Consider the following 25,815-nt stretch of genomic DNA (forward strand, 5'->3'; position numbering starts at 1 on the left):
CAGCGCGCCCAACCTCACAAGCAGGTTCGGAGAAAATACAGACCCCGCTTTCGCTTGCACAGATTTCAGGTTCCCTGAAGGAAAGACCGAGGCGAGGTTGCGCGAAAGGATTGAACCTGATGGTGAAATAACACCTTCTGTCGAACTTCTGATCAGGGACCGGAACCACATGAACTCCCGACACCATGCTTCAGGATAATACAAGGGCTGATGGCAGGCCGCAATTGAAGTCTTGCTTTCGTGACCGCTGTGATCGATTTTATCAATAAGGTATGAATGGGGGTAGAAAGGAGTGAATTATTATCATCGAGTTGAGGGCCTCAGAGTCAAAACAGGAACAACCGTCAGTACCGGGCAATTCGTACTGAAGTCCCTTCCCAATGCCCATCAGGCATCAAACGAGGACCCTACATCCATGAACTCCTTCAAGTCGGCGGCAGAACATCGGAATGAATAAGAATGGAGGCAAGGTCTTCGATAGTACTAAGCCATGTAAAACTCCGTAGTCGTTTCCAGAATCCGGTTGTTGTGGACCTTGGTCGGGCCTCAGAATGGAGAGTCCTGAGAGACCTACACGAACGTCTCGGGTTTGAATTGGAACCACAGGTACTTAACCAGCTGCAACGGGCGGTCTACTCCGGCGGGATTGAAGAAAAACTCAGTGTTGAAATTTTGAATGGACGCCCAACGCCCAACGCCATGGACGGCGAAACAGGTACGTCGTGGTTGCAGGGCTGCGAGTTCCGTGTCGTCGAAACTTGATAATACGTAGACCAGTGCATAGGTTAGTAGAACGGTCATTCGATAGATACTATTTGGAGAATAATGGCCCTCACGGTCACTGATTCCAACGGAATCGCTGCGAAATCGATTGTTGGGTACTTAGTACTCGCAAGGAATCAAATATTTACCGAATTGCTTTCGAAGATGACTGTCACCGAATCTGTTGAAGTTTTGAGAAGTCTTGTTGTAGCTGATGGTTGGCGCGGATGGAGGCACCGGAATTAGGCTACGTAAAAGCTGTACAATCCTGACAGTAATATAAGTACTCCGCAACCGATCGCCCGTTGGAGAAAAGATAAGATAAGTCCAGAACTTAGATATCTGCTGTAAACGAGCGACATGTACGGTATAATGGCCCAGTAAATCCCACCCCAACAACCGTAAAGACTCCGTGCATCACACTACAAAGGCGTCCTGGCGTGGATCCACCACAAGCCTAGGCACAGGATCCACACGTTCTAGACCAACTTCAACATTCCCTCGATCAAAGTCTTGTAACACCGTACCGAGAACTTCCGCAATCTCCAGATCGCTGGTGCGGAATACGATCCTCGACTTTGTTAGCGGTGCAGAAGAGGCGGCAGGTACGACACCCCGGCGACGAGGATTCCCTCCGAAGGGATGAATCGCTGGTGATGGCCATCTCCTTTCGATGATGTTAAGAAGAGTTCGTATACATCGAGCGCGATGCCAGCGAGGGGACGTCGCCAAGTAGGACATGAGTGGAGATGCTCGGATGACAAAAGTGAGCTCCTTCAAGCGAGGAAAATCGAACCAATTGATGATTTCGAGTGATGTGAATGCATAATGAGCTTCAAGCGGGTTTATCCCTACTGTGAGAGACTCGATAGATGGTTCCACGACCTCTAACAATTGATAGAGTCCTTGTCGGGACAATACGCCAAAAACTGTCAGATGCGAAATGGACGCTTTGGAACGAAGAATCATGTTACGTGCCGCTTGGAATGATTGAGGATGGGAATCGTCGCGTAGAATGAGCTCCTTGAGGTTGGGTAACAGAAGGCGGTCAAAGACATGTATCGCGAAGGGATTCGAATATAAAATTTCATCCTCAGGACAACAGTACTCGAACACTTGAACCGAAGGGTTACGAAACATCGTACATGCGATGAGCGCGTTCATTGTCGGCTTCGTAGGGGCCGACCGTTTCGCCTCCAACTGCACGGTCTTGATAGACATGGTATTCGCCAACAACCACAAACCCAACGTGATCCGATCGTGTTCCAGACCGCAATGCGTGATACGGATGGAATCCAATTGCTCCCATGGAAGCCGAAACGAATGAAGGCAACGGCTTGCCTCTGAAGCATACAGATTCTTCAATTTTGGAGCAGAGAGAAACAGTGAAGGAAACGACGGGGTTTGTGTAGCGCGGAGGTCGATGTCAACTGCGTCTCCACAGAAAAGGGAAATGTCCAAGGTCTCGAGGGAGCTCGCATGGACACCTTTCATTTGAATGACTGACAGCGCAGGGCGATGCGTTTCCAATCGCAAAGTGCGCCAGTAATGGGAATATTCCAGGAGAATCAATAGGACTTGGTAGTCCGTGTTCGAGAACCCTGAAGCTGAAGTCCTGAGGTGGACATCCATCCCAGATCCATACGCGCTCCATTGATCGGGATTGAGGCATTCAGGCGAGCCAAGGAAAAAGAGCATCCACCGGCGCAACGCATATCCATTTACCACCCATCTGCGAGTGAAATGGTCACCTGTCGATATCGTTATCTTCCGCCACAGTTCCTTTGTGTTTCGCGCAACGATGTGCCACTGGAGACATACGCTACTCACGACCCAAGGGAAAGCAAGGGCATGAAAAGGACACATATAAGTGAAGTTTGCGTAGAGAGGCTCTTCGCGATGATGCGCCAAAACGAAAATATATGAAAGAATGGCGGCGGGTAGCCTCTTGACAGGCGGCTCTCTGCCAGGATCTGTCGTGGTCAAGATGTAGGGTAGATCATGACTTGGGTACTGTGGTATGACGAATGTTTCAGCTGAACTCGGTAAGGGAAGAGGGTGCCTACAATTGATTGACGATCGGGTAGCTTCGAAGTAAGAAGCGGAACACCTGCGAGTTCATTTAAGGCACTCCGGTTGTGAGGAGTCAGAGTAACTGCGTATGCACCATGGTGACCCAAGTTGTATGTAACGTCGGAGGTTCCTACAAGTGTGGACTGGTTGAGAACCGGGAGAGTGCGCCCTAGGACGATGGGTGCACATTGGTTACACTGACACAAGCCGTGTGCCTGGTAGGAGGAATCTACGAATGTGGTCTGGGTGAGAGTGGGGAGAGGATTTTCTGAGGTCCCAAGCATGTGTAAGAGCACAAGGAGGTGGTTACGACTCGATAAGTAGGCAGTTTATATAAGAATCGATAAAGGCCAAAGCACTTGTTGTTCAGTGGCTCATCGCCGAATTAGGTAACTGTGCAACAATGAGAACTTGATTGGGAAGTAAAAGAAGAATGTATGGGTATAGTACACACATTGCAACAAAGGGATAAAGGGCCATCTACACGGTAATGGGGTCCGACATGGAAACATCGCCAACGGTCGACCGCGATTTTCGCTCGGAAGAGCGTGTTTGTAATACCTCGATTTCGGCATTTAATTGTGACTACAAGAAAAGTTAGCGCCGCCTGGATTATTAGCTGAAAGACGTACGCATTGTTCCTCGAGGTCTTCCTTTTTGAAGATGGAATATGAGGAAGTCGGCGGTTTTTTGTGCTTATCGCCTACAGATCATTCGATTCAGACATGACCTGAATCAAGATAAAGGTTTGAAAAAGGTACCAAAGGCGGCGTGCATGAACACCTCGTTCATCAAATCGTGGTTTCGCCTGTATCGCGTGAGCGCCAACGACTTTGTCGACACCATTTCTGCTTCGTCTATACCAATCCACTTGAGCTTCCGCTATCGACACCAGAGAGAACCACATACCTCCCGAGTCGTCATCAAGCATCGGAGGAGGGCGCTAGAGAAAAAGTTGAAGAGTACGATGGAAGCGGCAATCACGGAACTCTCACCACTGTATTACCAGTACGAGCTCTTTCACGATCCCTTCGAGCTTCCAGCATGTCCATCCTGTTGTTCTGTTGTGCTAACATTGCCTGTTGTTGGGAAAGATTCATGGGCATTCCGGGTATCGGAACTATTCCTGGCCCACCTCCACCACCTGGAGGAGGAACAGTTCCGGGAGGGTACACTTTCTGGCCAATCTTCTCACCAGCAATGAAGAGTGCCGGTTCGTTGACCGGTCGTAACGGGTAGGCGCGCAATGGTTGGTTCATGAGAGATGGCATTATGCTACCACCTGCTCCTCTTGTGTAATGGACGAGAGAAAGAGATGGAAGGCCGCCTCTGGACAGTCGATATCTTCTGCGAATTCGCCATGCTGTAGTATCCCCGGAGCCGGGAATGAAGCCATATTTGACCTCATGGACCTCGAGTTCCTGAGCAGTAAGAACAAACTGTTATAAAAGAGAAACAGTCAAAGTAGAATTACTACACACGCGTGAATTGGGTGCAGGTATCGCATGTCTAGTTTCCATCTCTTGCCATCGTATTCCATCGTTTGGAAACGCCGATCCTGGTCCCATGAATAACAAGTAAAGCTGTCCCTCTGATATGAAGTTAATAGCCTTGAAAAGTGTGAAATTGGACCGTATGCTGACCCGGAGGTTTATCAATGTACGACCAGCTAAAAGGGACACTTTGGGACATCGTAATGGCGCGTAAGAGCATAGTCACCGCCTGGTCGAGGGTGATCTCGCGGTGTTGCCCAAAGTTTTCGGGGTGTCTGAGGACAAGACCTTCTGCTTGAGCTTGCTGGAAAGAGGCAGCCATCACAGCTTCAGTTCAGCGGTATCGAGTTTTCAAAGGGATGGGCGACGAGTTAAAGCTTGGAAAACGGACTGGTCGAGGCTGGTCGTTGTGATTGTGATGAAGAGATATTTGTGACTGTTTGTTCGTTGTTTCGAACACCCTCTGCAAGTAACTCACTCCTCGGCCTCATTGATCACTACCTAGTACCGCACACGTCTACAACTATGCTGGAATTCACACTATCGCTGCCTCCCATCACGCTTAAACAATAACAATTAATGAAGACATGCTTATCAGATGGTGCGTGTTTTTCGACATATATAAGGAAATTATATTCAATTCGAAACCTTATTTAGCTCTGCCAATAACCTTCTTGGCCACCCATGGACCTGAACCTATTTCTCACTATTCTGACCTTCTTGGTCTTGGTCGGACCAGCCGTCGTAGACGCAACAACGTGCTTCAGGTGTCCCAGTAGAGTTTTCCTCAATGACGATATCGGAGACCGTCACCAGATGACTTTGAAATTGGAGGATCTGGGAACTCCATACGAACCTGGTTTATTCTGCGAGTGATTAGGCAGTCTTTGTTATGTGACAGTCGAACAGTTCTGACGATACGCAGATACCATAGGCCAGAACAGAATCGACGGCTCCAAACCTTTTGCACGTATTGGGTACGTCTACTACCTATAAGAGGGACTTTGTCTGAGATGGAGTGCTCTGCAGCAGGATGGATATATCAAACAAGCCGAACGAAATACTGAGTGTCCAAGTGAAGCTCGTGCTGTAAGCTGTTGAAGTTGTGGGTATCTTGTTCACCGCCTGATATTTCTACATTTCCAACTCATAGTTGACTCGTGTACAGGTGGTGTATTACTATCAGAGCCGGCGAATGATACTTAATTCTCTGGAGTGCTGGTTATCTCTCGGTGCGTCCATTCCCATCGAAGTCTAAGAAATCCTGACTGGTTTCTAGGACGCTTGTACATTAATACTGTCTCAATACAAGTCCCTCTTTTTCTTCTTTAAGGGCCGAAACGCGAACGTGAATATATCTAGCACCTTCCCAACCGAACGCAGAAAACTTTCACACTATTCTTCGGCCTGCTTTTGCAGTCACGGAAGGGTTGCCATTGTTATATGGCCTACGCTTGTCGGAAAACAATACTCTGTTCAGGGGAGGAGCGGGTGATGCTTCAGATGACGTTGGTCGACGGCGCATACCGCATCCCGCACCCTCTGCCATCCATCATTTCCGAGGGTTCCATCGAGAATGCAGGTCTTCCTTGAACCTCGATACATCTCTGCGTAACACGTGATCATTGTTTGCATTTCAGATTCAGAGTTCGTGACTCATACCTTTTTTCTTTCGCCTCAACCACCACCAACAGACAGACTTCAACGATGCCATCGAAATTGACACACGTGAAGGGCGACCTCTTTAGTGCGCCTCCAGGAAGCATTCTAGTGCACGCCTGCAATACCGTTGGCTCCTGGGGCGGAGGAATAGCTGTCGCTTTCAAGGATCGTTATCCCTCTCATTTCGAGGTATACAAAGCTCACTGCGAGGACCATGGACCAGAAACTTTGATAGGCACCTGTCTTCTCCTACCTGGAGAAGTCCACGACGTAGCGTGCTTGTTTACCTCGCGTGCTTATGGAAAACGAAAGGATAAGCCGGAACAGATATTGGCCGCTACGAAGATGGCTGTGTTGGATCTGGTGAGGCAGAATACGGGAGACAAGGGGTTGCATGCTTGGTGCGTTGATATTGCAATTGCAATTTGAGTTGCAGCCTTAGCTGACTGGCTGTGCAAGTCGATTCAATTCCGGCAAGTTTGGTGTTCCTTGGGAAGAAACAGAACAGATCCTGCAAGAACTCGAAGTGACCATGACAGTATATAATCCAGAGTAGAATACGGGCAAAGGTGTACCAAATACCTCAGCGCAAATCCGTATTCCACGAAGTTTCATCATGCTTGCTGCCTTATTCATCGTGAAGATTCTATTAGTGGAATATGCAGATCAATGCCATTCAAAGTTATGCTATACCCAGCCGGTCTTTCTCCCGCTATCCTTAGCTACATCGCGCCGGAATCCTATTTTTTGGTGACATGGAATCTTCATCAGGCATGCGACATTCTTTCGCTGCTCGGTTGCGCTCGAGCTTATACAGCTTTGTTATACAGCTTTGACGACAGAGTCTCCTTCCACCGGCGCTAACTGCCCCTGCGTGCTACCTGAGGCCTGAGGATCCACAATGTGTTCTCGATCGAGCGCATGCGTGCTGCGGAACGTTATATTGAACCTTAAATGGCGTTTGTGGGGATTGATAACGCCTGACCCAATATTAAAGACTCCATCTGCAACTAGTTCTGAATCTTGCCTTCCCACCCAACTTCACCTCCCCCAGGCCCGTTCAACGATGTCCGGATACAACCAGAATAGGTCTCCCTTCTGTGGTCGTCGAAAAGAGTTCTTATCCACTCGAGCTACACCGTCTTCGTTCACGAACCCCCGGGGCTCCACTCCAGTTCGAGAAATTACAGAGGGCCTTCTTGAGACCGTCGTGACCAGTCTGCACGTCCCTTCGGATTCCACATCCAAAGCGATCGATGCAGATATCAAACATGTGAAATGCATCGGGTCTTACAGTTGGCTTCAAGAAAACTGTTCAATCATCGTTCCCGGTAAGAGGCCTGTCTATTCTACCTCTAGCACTCTGTGGTACTCAAAGAATACGTTTAGGTTCGCCTCCCGAATGGTCAAACAAACCAACGCCATACACTCTCCCACCTGACACCGCGGAGCGTTTCATCGACCAAAATGGCCATAGGATGCCATCTGCCCCGCTGTTGCCTCTATTAGCAGCCGTTGATTCGTTCCAAGCAACAGAGGTCGGTAACCTCTTCGATTGGTCCGCCGTGGACATCGTAACAGACCGAAATGGGCTCAGAAAACTCGTCCGCTGGATCAAAGACGGGCCAAACGCTCGAGATTTCCGAATCGACCTTCAACTCGCTGGAAAGGACACGGTCTTGTTCAGCCGATGGGAACAGGTGACGAAAGAACTACCGAGATTTGCGAATACGTTTGGAATAAACTTTGAGAAAGCTACAACGAAGGATGCGAGAGGTTGTGAAGGAGCTAATGGACATCATAGGATCGTGCAATATGTGAACTTATCCGCTACAGCAAATTCTTTGCGTCTTACTGAATACCCTTGCGATCCAGGATTTTGGTGGCTTGAAGATGGTCGTTCGGTTCGAGGTAGATGCCTGTGTTTCTAGTGGAGTCGCGAAGCCCAAAAGTACGACGTCCATGTCTAAGAGTCGTGCGGCTGCCACCGTTTCCATCGACGATATTGCCTCCGCCTTGAGCAAGGCCTCGATCACGGCTGTCACTGATGAGGAATCTCAAGTTGTTTCGGATGGGAAAACAGCTCTGAAGATCTACAACGCTGGTACCCTGATCTCTCAGCAGTCTATCGTCGAACTCGCCACTATTTCCCGGAGAAGGTTCCTAGAAGGAGGATATGATTGGAAAGAAGTCGCACTTCAGATGCTCATCTCCCAAACCCCTCATCTGTACCTCGGAATTCACGATAGAGGTAACTTCCAGGAAGTGAAGCAACAGTCATTCAATTCATCGGCAGAGTTGCAACGGGCGGAGGCAATGGTCAAACCGGCTTTGAAGAAGTTGAGGAAGGTTCTGGAGGATATCAAGCAGTTGGTGGTCAAACATGGGGAAGACGGAAGGTTAAGTTTGGTTTGTAGGAATGGAGAGCTGAAGGTGTATCAGAGAAAGGGCTCCGAATCCTGCCTTCCCTCTGACTTTTTAGACGAATTTCTTTGACTTCTTACTTTCCTCCTCCTCCGACTATGCTACACCATACCAATATCGTACATGGCATGAATTTTCTTGTTCATCCTCAGGTTGCCTGTAAATACATACGGTCTACACTACACTACATCTTGAACAATAACTTATGCTCTATGATGATGTATTCATCGTCACGAACTGGCAGCAGCCTGAGCGCTCAGGCTCGCTTTTTTAAAGGTCTCGAACGCCTCCCAAGCCTTCCCCGATGTTATGCTCTCCATCGACAACCGTACGCCATCATGATAGTCCTTCGCAATCCCAGCGACAACAAGCAGCGCCGACGTATTGATCAACACAAAATCCAACATCGGCTTCAACTCTTCCGAAATATCCTTCCCACTCGTTACCAACCGTCTAAGTATATCAGCGTTCTCCACCGGCGAACCACCTGTCACCTTGGTCAGTGGATGAGTTTCCAATCCAAACATGGCGGGATGTAGCTTTTTCTCCGTAATTTCGCCATCATTTAACTCCCAAGCATACGTGGGACCAGCACAGCTGATCTCGTCTATTCTTTCTTGACCACAGACGACCAGAGCACGTTTCATTCCAGCTTCTAAGAGGGAGTGTGCGAAGGTAAGGCCTAGTTCTGGTTCTGTTATTCCTAGGACCATGCCGTGTGGAAAGGCGGGGTTAATCAAGGGACCGAGGATGTTGAACATCGTTCGGAAGGGGAGTGCTTTGCGATATGGAGCGAGATAAGCAAGGGCGTGATGATAATGAGGGGCGAGGATGAACCAGAAGGGCATTCGTTGGATGGGGTTGACTATTCCTGGTGTTGGCTTGGTAAACGGACAACCGAGGGCTTCTAAGATATCTGCAGCTCCTGATATGGATGTTGATGCGCGACTGCCGTGCTACTGACAAGTATGAGATATCGAGTGGAGATATACCGGATAATCAAAACACACCTTCACGACACGAGCGCCCGCGCCAGCTGCGACGATAGCAGCAGCAGTGCTAACGTTGAACAGATTATAACCATCCCCACCAGTCCCAACTATATCAACCACAAAATCGTTCCCTGGATCCAGTACCTCCGCTTTCAACGCCCGTTCCCTTAACACCGCTGCTGCTGCTGCCAACGATTCTGGCCTACGCTCAACGCGCTGTAAGTGAAGCGCCGTCAAGAACGCCCCGATCTGCTCTGCTGGGATGAGACCTGGCGTGAAAACGTGATTAAGCGCGAGTTTGAGGTCGTTTGGGGTGAAGTACTCGGGAGTTTCGACGAGAGTCTTTAGAAGGGGTTTGAATGACTGGGCATCCATGGGCATCTTTCTGTGGGCAGTAGATCGCCATCAGCTATTTAAAGGAATTTGTTTTTGCGTCCGAAACACCGCGTGCTGTTTCATGTTGTACCACGTCGCACCCGGTGCCACGTGTTCAAGGGACGCGGAGGATGCGGAGGTAATATATCATTCACTGAGAGCACGGATATTATGCTTTGACAGCGAGCGTGGTAACAAGGGTACGCTAATGCAGGATGCCTGACAGGCCTCGGGCAACGACGTTGAACGTTGAAGGACAACCAAAGACAATTGCTAATGCCGAAAAATAGCTGTCGGTTCTCGGCCGAGAACATCCGATACTGCTTCGACAAAGAAGTATCCTACAAAAGACGGGTATCGCATTCAACGTCAAAGTATATCCCAGAGGTTGTGAATGATTTCAAATGACCCACACGATAGGAGACATCAAGATGTGCAGTAGCACAAGGTCAGAACCCTAGATACACCCCACAAAATCCTGAATATGAAATCGTGAGAAATCTACAGTAGGCAACACAGGACTAACTCAACGTCAAACAGTTTCTTTTCGGCCTCGAACCTTCAGAATCGTTTCATGCTTGTCTGCCTCGGCTCATGCCCATCCATGACAGGTCCTCGGAGAGATATTGAACATGGAGAACGCTACTCAGCCCACACCTGGTCCCTGAACTGATCTATAGAGTAGTGAGTGAGCCGATGCACCGGGGAATGAGAAGAATTCACCTGTGAATTCGGGGAGTTGAGCGTCAGGATCCAGATATTGAGAAGTTGGTACCTCGTCTGTTTATGAGACAGACGAGATACAGTATTGACCGCATCATATGACGACCAACCAGATGACTTCAACGATGCCAGTTTATTCGCCAGAAGTGGAGGGGGAACAGTAAGGCCTCGACGATGGTGTTAAACCTCGCACCAATCGCAAAGATGGAGGATGACGATGATGAAGGATTCTGGTCGTTGCAAATGGATGGTGCTTGAGTAGATTTCATTTGGTGAGTCAGGATGTTCTTCAGCCAACCAAAGAGTCTGTACGTACCTATGTCTTCAACCGTCATTAGCCCATTCTGACCTTGACCTTGACCTTTCCGCACAGGTACTTTTCGCTACTGCGTATAAGTTATTCTTCGATGCACGGGTTTCAACAACTGCCAGTTTCTTTGCGCAGGCACCACCGACTCAGCTTCGCAATTTAGAGGAAGAAACCATTGCATGAGAATATGAACGGCCATTGCTAGACGCTAATGCGATGCCCTTTTGCCTGTAAAAAAAGGAATATAAATTTCAGTACAAATGCGCCACGGCTGAACCAGGAAATTGGCACCTATCAGCTACCCGAAATCTACAGAAGCTGTCGGCGTGAAGCAACGCATCTTGACAGACAAAGACACCCTATACCAAAGAACGTTCATGAAGGGATCCGGACGGTTGCATCATACGTCACATTCGCATCAGGGAGTCACACCCTGTCACATCTCGTTATAAATTGTGCCACGTGTGGCCGTGCCGGTACAGTATATTTTGGCATTGACAGAAACAGCTATCTCACACTTACATATACTACAATCTGGCCCTCGAACACCAAGAAGGTAGCTCCGATTGTCAAGATATCACTGCGGGCATTCGCTCAGACTTCCTCTGCATGAAAGTTGTGCCGAACCGGATTTAAACGGGCACGAGGCTTTATCGGTGACTCGGGCCGTCGGCGCAGTAGGTTTTCCGGCAGGCAGAGAAGGCTTCTGGACTCCCACTATTTCTTCCTTCGCACCTTCACCATGGCGCAGACTGGCTCCCTCAAAAATACAATATCGGACGAAGTCACGACAGAAAATCAATACAAACGAGACTTTGGTGTAATACCTATACCAAAACGTCTACAATACGATCCTCAAAAACCGCCTCATTTCGGGATAGTGCTTCAGGTCGCATTTGGGTTTGCCAGTACTTTCAGTGCGTTCACTTTTTCTCGGTCGATAGTGTATACTCATCCCGGTTTCTTATTAGCTGTCGCCAATCTATATTACTGTCAACCGATACTCAGTAGGCCGATCCTACCTCAACCAGTGCTTTGATTGAACCGGGATTGTAGTTGAACTTTCAAAATCGTTTCAGGTGTCGTATTCGAGGATATCCGAGTACGTGCGACTACCATTTATTTAAACCCTCATTTTCTTACGCTCAACCCCCCAGCGTTCCCATTCTAATTCAAGCAGGGTAAGTGACTTTTCTCTAAAATCGATTCGTGGGCGCGCGGTATTAACACCTAGAAAAAACCGCCAGTTACGCCATAGGACTCCTACTCATCTCTCCTCTCGGCGACCTCGTACGACGGCGGCAACTGACCATTACTTTGGTCATCCTTACCACCGGCCTGACCATCGGTCTCGCTGTAACGAACCGCGTCGAAGTGTTCGTCGCACTATCCTTCCTCGTCGGCGTAGCCAACGTCACCCCCCAGATTTTGATGCCCCTAGCAGCTGATCTAGCACCTCCCGAAAAACGGGCATCCGCCATCTCCGTCGTCTTCGCCGGCTTACTACTCGGTGTGCTCATCGCTCGTGTCATATCCGGCATCATAGCGCAATACACAACATGGCGCGTTGTCTATTATTTCGCAATCGCCGTTCAAGTGGTTGTACTCGCCGGGTGTTATCCCCTACTTCCGGACTATCCGGCGAAGAATAAACATCTCACGTATTGGCAGATTATGCTATCGATGGGAAAATATTGCGTTACTGAGCCGATATTGGTTCAAGCGGTGTTGATTAACGTCGCGTCGAGTGCGATGTTTTCGAGTTTTTGGGTTACGCTGACTTTCCTTCTTGGAGGAGACCCGTATAATTATTCGACGTGAGTATGAGTTTTGAGTTTGGGTCTGCTTCTTGTTTCGAACGCGGATCTCATGGTTTATTTTAGGCTTACGATTGGGCTTTTTGGACTGGTAGGGATAGCAGGAGTCGCTATGGGACCTGTGATTGGCCGAATCATCGATAGGTTGATTCCCTGGTATGCTACGCTTGTTGGAACGTGTGGAACGACTATTGCTGCGGTTGTTCAGGTAGCGGGTGGGGGGCTACATATATCTGCGGTTGTCATTGCTATTGTTGGTCTTGATCTGTTTCGGCAAACTGTTCAGACGTCGTTATCTACGAACATTTTTGGGTGGGTATCTGACTTCCTCTGTTTTTTCGTTGTGACTGATGCGATAGTATGTTTTTGATTTTTTCAGTATTGCCCCGGAAGCCCGATCTCGTTTGAATGCGGTAAATATCCTTGCAGTACGTGAACAACCTTTTGAAAAATCTAAAAAAATATTTAAAAAAATACACGCTTATTCACGGTTTTTTTCTTATCGTCAGATTTTCTTTGGACAAGTTATGGGATCGTCTGTGGGAACCAAAGTTTTTCTCAATCATGGATGGAGAGCTGGTGCTGGACTTCAACTCGCTTTCCCGGTGTGGACGTTATTTGTGTTGTTGCTTAGAGGGCCTCATTGCCGACGACATACGTGGTTTGGGTATGAAGGAGGGTTGGAGTTTCGGAAGAGTGTTGTTGATGCGAGGAAGAAAGCTGAGGCTGAGGTGGGAGACTCTTCTTCTCATGTGTCGTCGCGCACGGTGGATACCAGTCCGCGTGAGAAGCCGCGTGAAGAAGGTTCGTTGGAGAAGGATGTGGAGGCTCAAGGTGCCAGTTCTAGTGGGCATGTGCGTGCCGAGACAGAAGAGAAAGCGGACGTAACGAGGATAGATCGTGGGCCGATGTAGCTGGTGGTCTTCCTCTGAGTCTGGGTATCGTAGAGACCTTTGTAGTTTATGGGGAAAGTACCGTAGTACGTCTGGATTATCATTCGTGTAGTATCACCAATTGCTACCATTGTTAACCCAGCCTAGTTCGGGTGTCAGTCAGGCATACGTGGAACGTCGGTATGGGAAGAAAAATATCATCCGGTTGGTTGACAATTATCACGACGAACAGGCGAATAAGAAGTGGCTGGAGTCTTCGACGACTGCTTGTGCCGGATGGGGTGTTAACGTGGAGAAGAGTCTCGGGTGTAATCAGGTGGGTTCCCTCTATCTTTACCTCGGTGGCCGGTGTGGTAGTGATCCCTGGCCTTCTCGTGGATTCCGCTTGACGATGAGTCTCTGCTCCCTTTCTAATTTCTTGATCTTTTTCTTTACTTCGTTCTCTATATTAATAAAATCATACTTATCTTTTATTTTCGAAAGCAGATGCAATTTTATTACGGCGTGTTCACGCTTACTGTCCTACCTTTCAAATTCTTAAATATGGTGAGATTCTCTTCGTTCGTTTTCCTTTTCCTTCATCCTCTTTCCGTCCGCTCCTGCGAGTCCTAGCCCAACTTGTGGTTAAATAGCCAAGCGCCGCGTTGAGACCTAGCCCACCTCAAAGCGTAGTCTAAGTCAGCGTTGACGAGGATTGATAGGGATTGGATTTCGATTGATTAGATTCTCGCTATCTATTATCTTATCACGGAAAGAAGTAGATTAGCCATATAAGTCTTTTTTTTATTGCTCTTCTTTTATTCACACGCACGGCTTTAGTACGATACATAAAATCTGTCAACGTTGTACCGAGGAAGAGGATTCCTTTCTTCCCCTCCCACTCTGAGCCCCACTGAGCTGAGCGATATTTTCGAGCCTTCTCCTCCCGAGCCTTCTCCAACAATTCCGAGCTGATTCGCATCTTCGAGCCTACTCATTTTCCATCAACAGACCGCATCTCCGGAATCTCCTTACATCAATTGACTTCTGCGGCGTCGCTCTTCGTTTACTTCTTCTTACCTACAAACGGGACTTCTTCTCTACGCTACCGATACCCGTCAGACTTCCGACCAATAGCCTCGCATTTATTTTACAAGCAGTCTGCTTTATCCTGCCGCAGTGGAGCCCACCGCGAGGGACTTGGTTTTCCGCGTTTTCTGACGAACACACTTCCTCATCATGTCTACTTCACAACACCGCCAAAACCCGTGGAATCCCGAATCCGATTCCGAAAATCCGATGTCCCGTGACACCAGTCTAGGCTCTCAGGTACAGCTTATCAGTCCGATGCCAACGCCCGGCGCTACCAATGCTCCGTACTTCTCCGGTACACGTGCTACCGTGTTCCTCGAGACGTTGAAACGCATGTGCGACGGAGCCGGACTTAAAGAAAATGAAGCCGTCGATCAGATCTACTTTTATTCTTCCGTTACCGTACAAGACACTATCAGGTATAATTCCGCTTTTAATATTGACCTTCTCGACAAGACTTGGGAGAGGGCCAAGAAGGTTTTGCTCCGACTTTACGGTTCTTCTGATTTAGCTCCAGCGGTTACTATCCTTGACCTTCAGAACTTTTGCAAGAAACAAAACGCCAAGTCTCCTTTCGTTACTCGGACGTCTATCGAACACTATTATCAAGCATTCGAGAGACTTAGCGGCGTTCTCCTTTGTAATTCTACGATCACTGATGCTGATTCCCGTTATTATTTTATCGCAGGTCTTCCTCAGGCTCAACGGCAATGGTTAGAAACGCAACTTAAAGATGACCAGAAGACTCGAGAGAATGCGCCGAGTATTGAAGATGTACTCGACATTTTGTATACTCGATTCGACCCGAAGAGTCTCTTCTATGACCCATGGAAGGCGAATTCAGATCCTGATCCGAATCGCATTCGTTTCGACGACGAAGGTGAGCGTAAAGTTAAACCTAATACTGATACATCGAAGACAGGTACTAGAACGACTGGACAAGGCGTACCAGCCGCCTCGATAGACGATCTTGCTGCGCAAATGGAGGCTTTGAAGTTGAGCCAAGCACAGGTGTTGTCGTTCCTATCTTCTACTCCTAATAATCCCGTACCTCAAAACCCATCTTCCGATTCTAATAGATGGCCAAATTCGAATATTTATGACACGAAGCGATGTTTTATCTGCGGAAAAGAAGGACCTCAACTAGATCACAAGCTTCACCCTTCACATTGTCCTGAGACGAAAGCTTTAATATCCGAAGGTCTGGTCAAATGGGATGAAACTCAGCTCAAGTATATTCTAGACAACGGCAAAGACTTACCAAAGGTCGCAAGAACTCAAAATGGAGGCGTAGCCGCATTCATTCGGGAACACCCATCTATCGCTAAGTCTGATTCTTCTTCGGCAGCTGACAAACATCGACAAGTTAGATTCCAGCGAGATATACCACCACACCAGTCAACATCCCGAACTAGTACTCTTGATCTTTACATTGGCGGACGCCCCGCTTTCGAGAATTCGGTTTTTGCTTCTTCTACTCTTGAATATGATGCTAATCCCGCTACTAGGTCCGGAAAAGATACAAGTACTCGATACGACCCTATGGCTAGACCCGAATTACCTACATCGAAAGCGAAGGAACGAGCCGAACCAGCTAAACCTCTCCGCGGTCCTGGCATACCTGGTCCTTCAAACGAACGTCCTCCTCAGCAACAACCGAAACCAAAGGACAAGTCCATTGCTATACCTACGCCGCCTAATCCGATCAATCGTAGGGATGGGTGGAAGGAGTCAGTTCCTTCGAAATCAAAAGAGCAAAAGGATATCAAGATGAACGAACCAAAAGCAGATAAGCCGTCGTATCATTTTACTTCTGATATTCAACAAAAATCTGATCCAAAAGCGGTTTTTGATCATCTTATGTCGCAGATGGTATCCCTCCCTATTGTGCAGATTATCGGTATTAGCCCCAGCCTACAGAAGATGTTTTCAGAAGCTACGAAATCACGTCGAGAATACAACGTGAAATCAGCTGAGTATTTTGATTCACATTCTTTTCAATCTGTCTATTCTTCAGAAGACGTCAATTGTTCTGAGGACGTGATTACTATGCGTCTTACCGAAAGAGATGAACGCAATGATACATACCGAGTTGAAGACTTGGTCGTTGATGTTCATGATGCTAAACGGATACGGGAATTTGTCGCTCGCGCCTCCACTGCATTGATGAAGGAGCCGTCGAAGAAGTTCTTCGCTATGGTTACAGGAGCGTTGGATATACAAATCAACGGACATACTTTTTCGGCTATGATTGATACTGGATCGGAGCTTAATGTTGCATCTATAGATCTTCCGGATCGTGCATCGCTCGCCACCGACTTCGAAGGTATGAATTGGAGTCTAAAAGGAATACACGGACGTCCCGAACAACTTCAAGGAGTCGTAATCGATGCGCCTATACAACTAGGACGTCATGATTTTCCTCACCATATTTTCATCTCCCACCAACGAATGGAAAAGCAAGATATCATTCTCGGACAACCATTCCTAACGACTTACGCGGCTCGTATTCAATACCACCAGTCGGGATTGGTCAATTTGATGCTATGGAAGAGTCCCGAGGAAGGTAAACGCGCTACGCTAACTATTAACTTGACACAGGCAGATGATCCTCGCAACAAGTCAACTATCGGATGCCCACGCCACTCTCAATCAGCCCGAGTAGATGAGTACGATTCCGACGATCAAAATTTCTAATGCTGGAGCCGCAACCACAGATCTTCCAAGCGTCTCCAGCAGTGGTAGGAAGATCGATGTTAGCCTTGTTGGGCGACGCTAAGTACTCTGAATTTGATTTCCTTTTTGATGTTGCTCTTCCGTCTCAATATGATTCGTTACTTTATCATTCTATTAATGCTACGAGTGATTTTTCGATCCCTTTTGACTCATATGATACCTCTCCATGGATACGGCGTGCTCTCGCTGAATCATTTAATGTTTTTACAGGAAAAATTGCACCTCCGCCTCCCAAAAAGTACAAGACCGTTGATCGTAAACATCGACCAGTACCGACGTATTTCCCTAATCCCGCAGCTCAAGAGTTCAAGTCCATACCTCCACCCGATATTCTGCAACTCCCGACGCATCCTCCTCCTTGGGAAACTCTGATTTTCGGTTCACGAGTTACTCGAGAACGATGGGAGAGTATTCTCGCAAAAATAGACGTCAAGTCTTTTTCAAAGCAAGAGATTGACTTACTCGCTTGGGTAGTCGTTAAAAGGGAGCATGCTTTCGCTTTTGAATTCCACGAAAAAGGGTTCTTTTCACGAGAATTTTATCCAGACTACGAGATCCCGACTATAGAACATACGCCATGGCAACTTCCGCCGATTCCAATACCAGTTGCTATACGAGAAGAAGTACGCAAAGAAGTCCTTCTTCAAGAGAAGGCCGGACGATTCGAACCTACAACTTCAAGTTACCGTTCACCGTTATTTGCTGTCAAGAAGAAATCCGGTTTGCGTCTCGTCATTAACCTCGAGAAACTGAACTCTGTCACTATACAGGATGCTTCTTTACCTCCCAACGTACATGAATTCGCTGAAGACCATCTAGGATACGCTGTTTATGGTTTATTTGACTTATTTTCCGGATTCGACGCTCGCTACGTTCATGTCCGATCTAGACCACTACAAGCATTCACTTCGCCGGCTGGAGCTAAACAACAGTGTACGCTCGTTCAAGGTTTCACCAATTCAGTACAAGAATTCCAAAGATGCGTAGAACATTCTCTTTCTAACGTTTCCGATATTGCTAAGAACTATCTAGATGATTGTACTCTCAAAGGACCCACTTCTCGATACAACGACGAGCCTATTCCCACCAATGTTCAGATCCGGCGATTCATGTTCGAGTATACGGAGAACCTCGCTCTCCTTCTAGGCGCTCTCATCAATGCTGGTATCACCGCGTCTGGTACCAAAGTCGTTTTAGCTGCATTCAAGCTCGAAATCGTGGGCTCGATCGTCTCACTCGAAGGATGGATTCTCAAGCCCAGCTTAGTCAAGAAGATTCTCAATTGGAGAACGCCTGAAAGCGTTACGGAAGTACGACAATTCCTTGGAGTAGCAGGTGTAGGTCGACGATGGATAAAAGGCTACGCTATGATAGCTAAGCCCCTTACGATTCTATTGCATAAGTCCGATGATCCTGCTGAATCTTTTGTTTTTACAGACGAAGCCGAAGACGCCATGAACGTTCTCATAGAACGAATCACTAATGCTCCAGTACTCATCAAGATAGACTATCAAGTAGCTATCAACGTTCCCAGACGTAACCGCAAGAACGACGAAGGACTTATTGTAGTAGGAGTAGACTCATCATGGAAAGGTGCGGGATGGGCTGTTTACCAGATTCGTGATGGCAAGAAGCATCCGGCTATCTTTGGATCTTGTACGTTCAACGAACGAGAGCAAAATTATGGTCAACCGAAGACAGAAGTTTACGGGATCTTTCGGGCATTGAAAGAGTTGCGATTCAGACTTTGGGGAGTTCATTTTCGACTTGATCATGACGCTAAGTCCCTCGTTCAAATGCTTAAACAACCCGATGATGTCCCTAATGCTCCTGTTCTCCGATGGGTATCATGGATCAAGTTATTCGATTTTGAACTACACCACGTTCCGGCGGAATCTCACAAAGTTGAAGATGCATTATCCCGACGAACTCCTCATCCGGATGATCAGGACAAAATGGAAACACCAGAAGCTATCGACGAATTCATAGAAAGTTTTCTCAATGCAAGTGTCACTGCCGAATATGATGGAGATGATTATTACGCCGCTAAGTCTTCCTTTCCATTGAATGTTCCAACTATCTCTTTCGAAGAGGCTATTCTTGATGATTTGATCGCTTCCTCATCACACAATTTCCGATTGTCCGTCCCGGACGAACCTTTTCTTTCAGATGTTTACAAAATCAGAACTTCATCCTATCCGATAACTGACAGTTTCTTACTAGGGAACGAGATACTTAGCTTGGAATATCGGGAATATGAGACTTACGCTCAAGAGTTTACCTTCAACGTTCACGTAGGACACAAGTTTGGATTAATCGATCGGGACGGGCCAGAATTTTGGTCGCAGATAAGGTGTTTCCTGGAAGACGGAACTTATCCAGCTGAGTGTAGAACTTATAAATCCCGCATTTCGTTTGAAAAGAAAGCCCGTAGATTCTTCCTTCATGATAACCGTCTTTGGCACCACAAAAATCGGAAACGAAATCGATTACCTTTGCTAGTTATTGAAGACCCCGACAAACGCGAGCAACTCATCGCTCAGTCCCACAATCATATCGGACATAAAGGTAGGGACATTACTTTCAAATTACTTACTGAACGTTTTTATTGGCCCAATTTACACGATTCCATCTCCTTTTTCATCCGTTCCTGTATCGAATGTCAACGTTTCATTCGCGATCTCCCCCTCATTCCGTATAACGTGTCTTGGCAAGCTCCATTACTCCGACATTTCAATTTAGATTGCATCCACATGCCCCCGGGAAAAGGTGGTTTCAATTATATAGTCCAAGCTCTCGAACCCACGATTTTATGGTACGAAGCTCAAGCCCTCAAGGAACTCAAAGCCCGAGCAATCGCAAAGTTTATTTATCAAGAACTCATTTGCCGATTTGCGTGTATTCCGAAGATTTCAGTAGATGGCGGATCGGAATTCAAAGGTGAAGTCGAATATCTACTACGTACTCAATACAATTGTACTGTGATTATTTCTACAGCGTATCATCCGGAAGGCAATGCGACCATTGAACGTGCTCATCAGCCGCTATTAGACGCGATTTTCAAGTGTTGCGGAGATGCTAAAGGATCATGGCCGACGTTTCTACATGCAGCTCTCTTTGCGTCACGAGTTACTGTCTCTCGTGCTACTGGATATTCGCCGTACTATCTGCTATACGACTCTGGATTGGGATCGAGTTCGAACACACGAGGATTTACTAGCTATTCGGATACTACAGCTTCAGCGACGATCGCCAGATTGGGAACAAGCAAATCAAGAAATAGTACGGACAAGACAGAAGTCCATCGATCAGATGCAACGGACACGAGGCTCGCACTTCGACTTCCACGATTACGAACCCGGAATGTACGTCTGGCTACGGGAATCGCACCTGGACAACCTGAAAGGCGCAAAAGGGAAATGGACCTATGCTGGACCATATGTAATTCACGAGAAAACGGAAAATGGAGCCTACGTTTTAAAAGAGCTAAGTGGAGCTATTCTTAAAGGTCCCGTAAACGCGCAACGATTACGCCTATTCTTTTTCAGGCCGAATAACCAGACGCTTCGTACTGCGATCCCCGGAATTCGACAGACTCTTACCATGCGAGCAAATATCCCTCAATTCTCGAAATCTGTGGCCTTAACTACCGACTGTCAAGCCCGCACTTTATCCTCGACGTCTTCTCGTCATTACTCATTCGTTTTGCTTCCTTGAGATTCTTTTCGCTTCGTACTCTCTTCCAAAATTTTACCTTTTAAACTTTCGATTGGTCTTTCAGTAACCGTTCCTTCCCTCCTTTTACTTCCATGACTACCTCTGTACCCTGTTACTTCTGCAATTCCCCTATTGCTCACGCTTTTACTGCTTGTCCGGCTAGACCTTCACCCAGATCCTCCCTTCCTACCAACTCATTCAATCTCCCTCCACTCTGCGACTATACGTTCCTCTCCAGAAATTTGGTATCGTTGATGCGCCCCGATTATTCCTCTCTCGATCGATTCGCCATTCACTTTCCGATTCCCGGTCCTTTCGAACTAAAGCCCATATATTCTGTTAAATTTCTTGGTCTCAATCATTTCACATACGACGCCGATTCCTGTCCACTCAATGAGTTCGCTGATGGTCTTTCTTATACTGAACAGAACCTTATATCCTGGTGCGAAAGCGGGAGTTATCCGGACTTCGTCGGATTTCCTTACCACGGCGATGCTAAGCTTCCATTTTCTTTTCCTTATGTTTATCGTGACATTCAAGCTAAATCAGTTCTTTTTGATACAGATACTCCCTTTCTCCCTATAACGAAAACCGTCTATCGCCGCGACTGCTACCTTACGTGGTCCGAGATTGTTGAATACATTCGACTCAAAGCCGTTCCCCTCCGCTATGTGTATTATCGAACTCCTACTATGTCCGAGGATTCTTTTGCGACCCTATGTTCCGAATTCGACATTCTTGAAGACAGTCTTTTCCACTTACCAACCGGTATTGAAGTTTGTCGTTACGGCGCAGCGGCTACATTCAAAGACGCCGCCGAAATCATTTACTATGAACCTGATATGAGAGACTGTTGGGAAGATTTTTCGCCGAAAGAGTTGTGGGATCTCGTAGAAAAGAAGACTAAAAAATGGTTTGCTGATGGAATCGTATTCGCCGAGTATTACTTGCGTTTCCCGCCACGCTCGTTGACTGAAGAGATGGACGCTATCGCTACTCTTGGAGAGTCCGAGGACGAACTCTAAAATTTGCGCCACTGTGGTAGTGATCCCTGGCCTTCTCGTGGATTCCGCTTGACGATGAGTCTCTGCTCCCTTTCTAATTTCTTGATCTTTTTCTTTACTTCGTTCTCTATATTAATAAAATCATACTTATCTTTTATTTTCGAAAGCAGATGCAATTTTATTACGGCGTGTTCACGCTTACTGTCCTACCTTTCAAATTCTTAAATATGGTGAGATTCTCTTCGTTCGTTTTCCTTTTCCTTCATCCTCTTTCCGTCCGCTCCTGCGAGTCCTAGCCCAACTTGTGGTTAAATAGCCAAGCGCCGCGTTGAGACCTAGCCCACCTCAAAGCGTAGTCTAAGTCAGCGTTGACGAGGATTGATAGGGATTGGATTTCGATTGATTAGATTCTCGCTATCTATTATCTTATCACGGAAAGAAGTAGATTAGCCATATAAGTCTTTTTTTTATTGCTCTTCTTTTATTCACACGCACGGCTTTAGTACGATACATAAAATCTGTCAACGTTGTACCGAGGAAGAGGATTCCTTTCTTCCCCTCCCACTCTGAGCCCCACTGAGCTGAGCGATATTTTCGAGCCTTCTCCTCCCGAGCCTTCTCCAACAATTCCGAGCTGATTCGCATCTTCGAGCCTACTCATTTTCCATCAACAGACCGCATCTCCGGAATCTCCTTACATCAATTGACTTCTGCGGCGTCGCTCTTCGTTTACTTCTTCTTACCTACAAACGGGACTTCTTCTCTACGCTACCGATACCCGTCAGACTTCCGACCAATAGCCTCGCATTTATTTTACAAGCAGTCTGCTTTATCCTGCCGCACCGGTCGCTAATGTTCATCGTTACGTTTGTCCACTTTCTTTACTCTAGATGACCTGCACCAAATGCAAAGTCCACTTTTATCACAAGTGCGGACAAAAACTTGATCCTACCAATCACAAGTACTTCAATACACAGGGGCAGCCGTGCTATAACCAGCTGTTTGACGTCAACAGTGAAGTTGATATGGATGAATGCCAGGAGATTGAGGCGTTTGGATGAACTTTATAATACTATTTTTTGAGTCAACGTGATGAATTTCAGAATGAAGAATGAAGAATTTTACTTTGAGGGGGCCACAAGGAACGGTCAAAAAATGAGCACATGGACATTGTGGTTAAGGCTGGATTGCTTGGAATCTCGGGCACTCAAACGCCCAAAGACCTACAATAGAAAGGGAGAAGGGAAAGAGAATTTTGTTATACTAATAGAAACATGGTCATGGCGAATTTTGTACTGGCTTCTATGAATCGGATCTTTTTTGAGATACCGATAACAGTCATGTTCGTTGGCATGGTTGGCGTGGAAAGAAAAGCGTTGCTGTAAGAACCTCCGGCAGTAGCCAGACAACATGGAAGGTGAACGGGTCGCGAAACACGCCTCGGATTTCGATCAGACCTCGATCGCCTGCGTATTGTTCGTATCATCCATCGCAATCGCGCTTCCCTCTCGGAAGGACGGTGGTAGGACGGGGAGCGAGACTTCCACTCGCTGCTGAACGTGAACCTGTACGGAGTGCCGTGACTCAGACACCGAGTTACCCAACTCCACCTCAAATCCAGCAGATGCTACGGCAAAGGCGGAGTATGGCTTATGGGTATCGTCTCCACTACTCCCAAGCCGAATTCTGGAATTAAGAACGGCGAGGTAGCTGTTGGCCTCCACCTTTCCTATCAGCATGGCGGCAGGGAGCCATGCTCCAACGGCTCCGATCGGAGCAACCAGTAAAATCAGAGCGAACAATGCCATTAATGCTGTAAGCGCAAGGTTCAAATTCATCATCAAAGCCGTTACCTAAATCATAGGGTGATTGGGAGCTTGAAGAAAACTTACCAGTCAATGCCCCCGTTGTCACGGTTAACCACAGGATCTTGGTTATGAGCGTCCTAGTGCCCTGTTGTACCTTTACTTTCGATCTTTTAAGCTGAAAACAAAGCAGAGAATTAATTTCCCATAAAACACACGTAGGGGTATAGACTTACGATCAATCCCATGAAAATCACGATTATGGTGTCACAGAGAGCCGAACTTGCAGTCCATAGCTGCGGCACAAGGAAAGAAGAAATATTTGAGAATTATCGAGGATTTACATAACAACTCCGAACTCACAATCGTGGTAATGTCCCTGGTCAGAAGTGAATTCGAATCGATTGAAACTAAAAATTCTATGATATATGCGCTTCCGGCGAAGGCCGCTGTGGCTGCCGCGCTTAGCAGAGACAGCTAGAGGAGAAATAAATAAGTAATGAATGTTCCAAGAGGTGCCTTGAGAACCACCAACGATGACCACTGAAATCGTCATGACCTTCGATCTGGATAAGACCCATATTCTCCATGCTGAAAAGCATTGACATAATAGCCCAACTATCGAACGTCATAAACACGGAGCAAGGAGAGAATGAGAACCAGCTCACCAATTCCTGTTTTGACAATGATAGCCTCGTCTCCCCAGTCCACTCGAATCATGCTTTCCAGGAGATCATAACTAGCGTTTCTGCTTCCGCTTCCACAAAACAAGTACACTTTCCTGGCTACCCAAACCGTCTGCAATGCTTCCATGATATAGATCGAATAGAACACAACTCTGATCGCGAGCTTATCCCGGGAAAACGACTTGTGATATAGGACTGGAAGGAAAAGGAACCTTTGATGAGAAATACTGGACAGTAGTGGATAAGGGACCTGCTTCTCACACATTTGTACGGTGAGGATGCCAAAGAGGCCCCAGTGGAAGAGTGAGGTGAGAATCTTGCAATTGCATTCGTTACTTCGTTGATAGCGTGACACAACTTGATTACTTAGTACTTACCAATGTCTCGCTCCTAGGAGTAGAAATAGAGAAACAAGTCAGCGGGATGCCATAGGTAGAGACTATTCACGTACAGCATGACAATAGCTTCATCAAGCGATATCGAACTAGGCATGGCGTGGTCGGGGAGCAATTGTTGAAGTAATGATGGGTAAATGTGTTTTGTTGCGGACATTTTGAATCCCAGAGTGCTTCTTCTATTGGCAGTGCGATGGTTTCGTCGCGGGAAGAGAATACATAAACCCTGCATCCATATCTGATGAGATGGATGCAAGATATACAGCCCGAAGAGCGTCGCTTTGATGACATCAAGTCTGCTTTCCACTTGAACTCCAAGCCCGAAGTAGTAACAACAATCCGTTCATTGGAGATCGTCCTCTATAGTAATAGATCGAGCCATTTGTCGGCATCAATCGCGGATACTGTTCTATCCAAGTTCTGTTCGTCGCCTATTTGGGATGGCCCACGATCCAAAAATACGTGATGTTGGCGTTGAACGCAGGTCGTGTTTGAATAACGTTGAAACGTTGAACGCTGCCTATTCTAGACTCGTGACCCGCCATTCTTTCAAACTCAGTTGTGGCGCGGCATGATGAAGATCCCCTCCCGGCGGCCAGTTCCACACAGTGCTTCGGACGGCGGGCAACGAAACCAAACGCATGCCTTGCGACAGTCATTAACATTGACGACGCCCGGTCGTATATTTGACATGATATACCAAGTTCATTAATATTGATTATGCCACTTCACCGGTCACCATTGTTCAAGGATCTGCCAAGCTCCCGAGCCTCGATTTAGTAGTACTCGACCACCGATAATAATCATAAGGCCTTGGTATTTATGAAAGATTCGAGAACCTTCTGGGTAACGTAGTACTACATAATCTAGATATCGA

At 47.1% G+C, this 25,815-nt stretch overlaps 8 protein-coding genes across 8 annotated transcripts; 4 read left to right on the plus strand and 4 right to left on the minus strand.

Annotated features, from left to right (window-relative positions):
* Positions 1–1,179: 1,179 nt before the first annotated feature.
* Positions 1,180–3,119, minus strand: E1B28_012902 (uncharacterized protein; the record flags this gene model as incomplete). Its single annotated transcript, XM_043158057.1, has 2 exons — positions 1,180–2,775; positions 2,829–3,119. The coding sequence occupies 2 exons, from the start codon at positions 3,117–3,119 to the stop codon at positions 1,180–1,182; spliced, it is 1,887 nt and encodes a 628-aa protein (XP_043005428.1).
* A 196-nt stretch (positions 3,120–3,315) lies between these two features.
* On the minus strand, positions 3,316–4,650 carry E1B28_012903 (uncharacterized protein; the record flags this gene model as incomplete). The annotated part of the gene is made up of 7 exons (XM_043158058.1): positions 3,316–3,420; positions 3,468–3,538; positions 3,597–3,692; positions 3,745–3,778; positions 3,831–4,256; positions 4,317–4,426; positions 4,479–4,650. The coding sequence occupies 7 exons, from the start codon at positions 4,648–4,650 to the stop codon at positions 3,316–3,318; spliced, it is 1,014 nt and encodes a 337-aa protein (XP_043005429.1).
* A 147-nt stretch (positions 4,651–4,797) lies between these two features.
* Positions 4,798–5,709, plus strand: E1B28_012904 (uncharacterized protein). Its single transcript, XM_043158059.1, has 6 exons — positions 4,798–4,929; positions 4,986–5,200; positions 5,254–5,305; positions 5,358–5,433; positions 5,497–5,560; positions 5,608–5,709. The coding sequence occupies exons 2-4, from the start codon at positions 5,013–5,015 to the stop codon at positions 5,427–5,429; spliced, it is 312 nt and encodes a 103-aa protein (XP_043005430.1). The 5' UTR covers positions 4,798–4,929; positions 4,986–5,012; the 3' UTR covers positions 5,430–5,433; positions 5,497–5,560; positions 5,608–5,709.
* Positions 5,710–6,035: 326 nt separating this feature from the next.
* Positions 6,036–6,546, plus strand: E1B28_012905 (uncharacterized protein; the record flags this gene model as incomplete). Its single annotated transcript, XM_043158060.1, has 2 exons — positions 6,036–6,391; positions 6,450–6,546. 2 exons carry the CDS (start codon positions 6,036–6,038, stop codon positions 6,544–6,546), a joined length of 453 nt encoding a protein of 150 aa, XP_043005431.1.
* Positions 6,547–7,056: 510 nt separating this feature from the next.
* E1B28_012906 (uncharacterized protein) lies at positions 7,057–8,486 on the plus strand (the record flags this gene model as incomplete). Its single annotated transcript, XM_043158061.1, has 3 exons — positions 7,057–7,321; positions 7,380–7,807; positions 7,866–8,486. The coding sequence occupies 3 exons, from the start codon at positions 7,057–7,059 to the stop codon at positions 8,484–8,486; spliced, it is 1,314 nt and encodes a 437-aa protein (XP_043005432.1).
* A 158-nt stretch (positions 8,487–8,644) lies between these two features.
* On the minus strand, positions 8,645–9,787 carry E1B28_012907 (uncharacterized protein; the record flags this gene model as incomplete). Its single annotated transcript, XM_043158062.1, has 2 exons — positions 8,645–9,370; positions 9,425–9,787. 2 exons carry the CDS (start codon positions 9,785–9,787, stop codon positions 8,645–8,647), a joined length of 1,089 nt encoding a protein of 362 aa, XP_043005433.1.
* Positions 9,788–11,484: 1,697 nt separating this feature from the next.
* Positions 11,485–13,665, plus strand: E1B28_012908 (uncharacterized protein). Its single transcript, XM_043158063.1, has 8 exons — positions 11,485–11,731; positions 11,786–11,821; positions 11,871–11,916; positions 11,972–11,995; positions 12,062–12,631; positions 12,698–12,943; positions 13,011–13,059; positions 13,141–13,665. Exons 1-8 carry the CDS (start codon positions 11,557–11,559, stop codon positions 13,543–13,545), a joined length of 1,551 nt encoding a protein of 516 aa, XP_043005434.1. The 5' UTR covers positions 11,485–11,556; the 3' UTR covers positions 13,546–13,665.
* Positions 13,666–23,503: 9,838 nt separating this feature from the next.
* Positions 23,504–25,035, minus strand: E1B28_012909 (uncharacterized protein; the record flags this gene model as incomplete). The annotated part of the gene is made up of 9 exons (XM_043158064.1): positions 23,504–23,865; positions 23,945–24,035; positions 24,094–24,153; positions 24,221–24,334; positions 24,393–24,475; positions 24,526–24,738; positions 24,805–24,859; positions 24,921–24,933; positions 24,995–25,035. The coding sequence occupies 9 exons, from the start codon at positions 25,033–25,035 to the stop codon at positions 23,504–23,506; spliced, it is 1,032 nt and encodes a 343-aa protein (XP_043005435.1).
* Between the last annotated feature and the right edge of the window lie 780 nt (positions 25,036–25,815).

The sequence above is a fragment of the Marasmius oreades genome, chromosome 8 (assembly GCF_018924745.1).
Source record: "Marasmius oreades isolate 03SP1 chromosome 8, whole genome shotgun sequence".
NCBI classification, from domain to species: Eukaryota; Fungi; Basidiomycota; class Agaricomycetes; order Agaricales; family Marasmiaceae; genus Marasmius; species Marasmius oreades.

What these genes read in the sequence shown, in the direction of transcription:
- E1B28_012908 (XM_043158063.1), top strand. Translation starts at nt 11,557, where the DNA reads ATGGCGCAGACTGGCTCCCTCAAAAATACAATATCGGACGAAGTCACG. An exon ending in TCGTATTCGAGGATATCCGA is followed by an intron (nt 11,917 to 11,971) that starts GTACGTGCGACT and finishes TCAACCCCCCAG; the next exon opens with CGTTCCCATTCTAATTCAAG. An exon ending in TTATCTACGAACATTTTTGG is followed by an intron (nt 12,944 to 13,010) that starts GTGGGTATCTGA and finishes TGATTTTTTCAG; the next exon opens with TATTGCCCCGGAAGCCCGAT.
- E1B28_012904 (XM_043158059.1), top strand. Translation starts at nt 5,013, where the DNA reads ATGGACCTGAACCTATTTCTCACTATTCTGACCTTCTTGGTCTTGGTC. An exon ending in GAACCTGGTTTATTCTGCGA is followed by an intron (nt 5,201 to 5,253) that starts GTGATTAGGCAG and finishes GACGATACGCAG; the next exon opens with ATACCATAGGCCAGAACAGA. An exon ending in AAACCTTTTGCACGTATTGG is followed by an intron (nt 5,306 to 5,357) that starts GTACGTCTACTA and finishes AGTGCTCTGCAG; the next exon opens with CAGGATGGATATATCAAACA.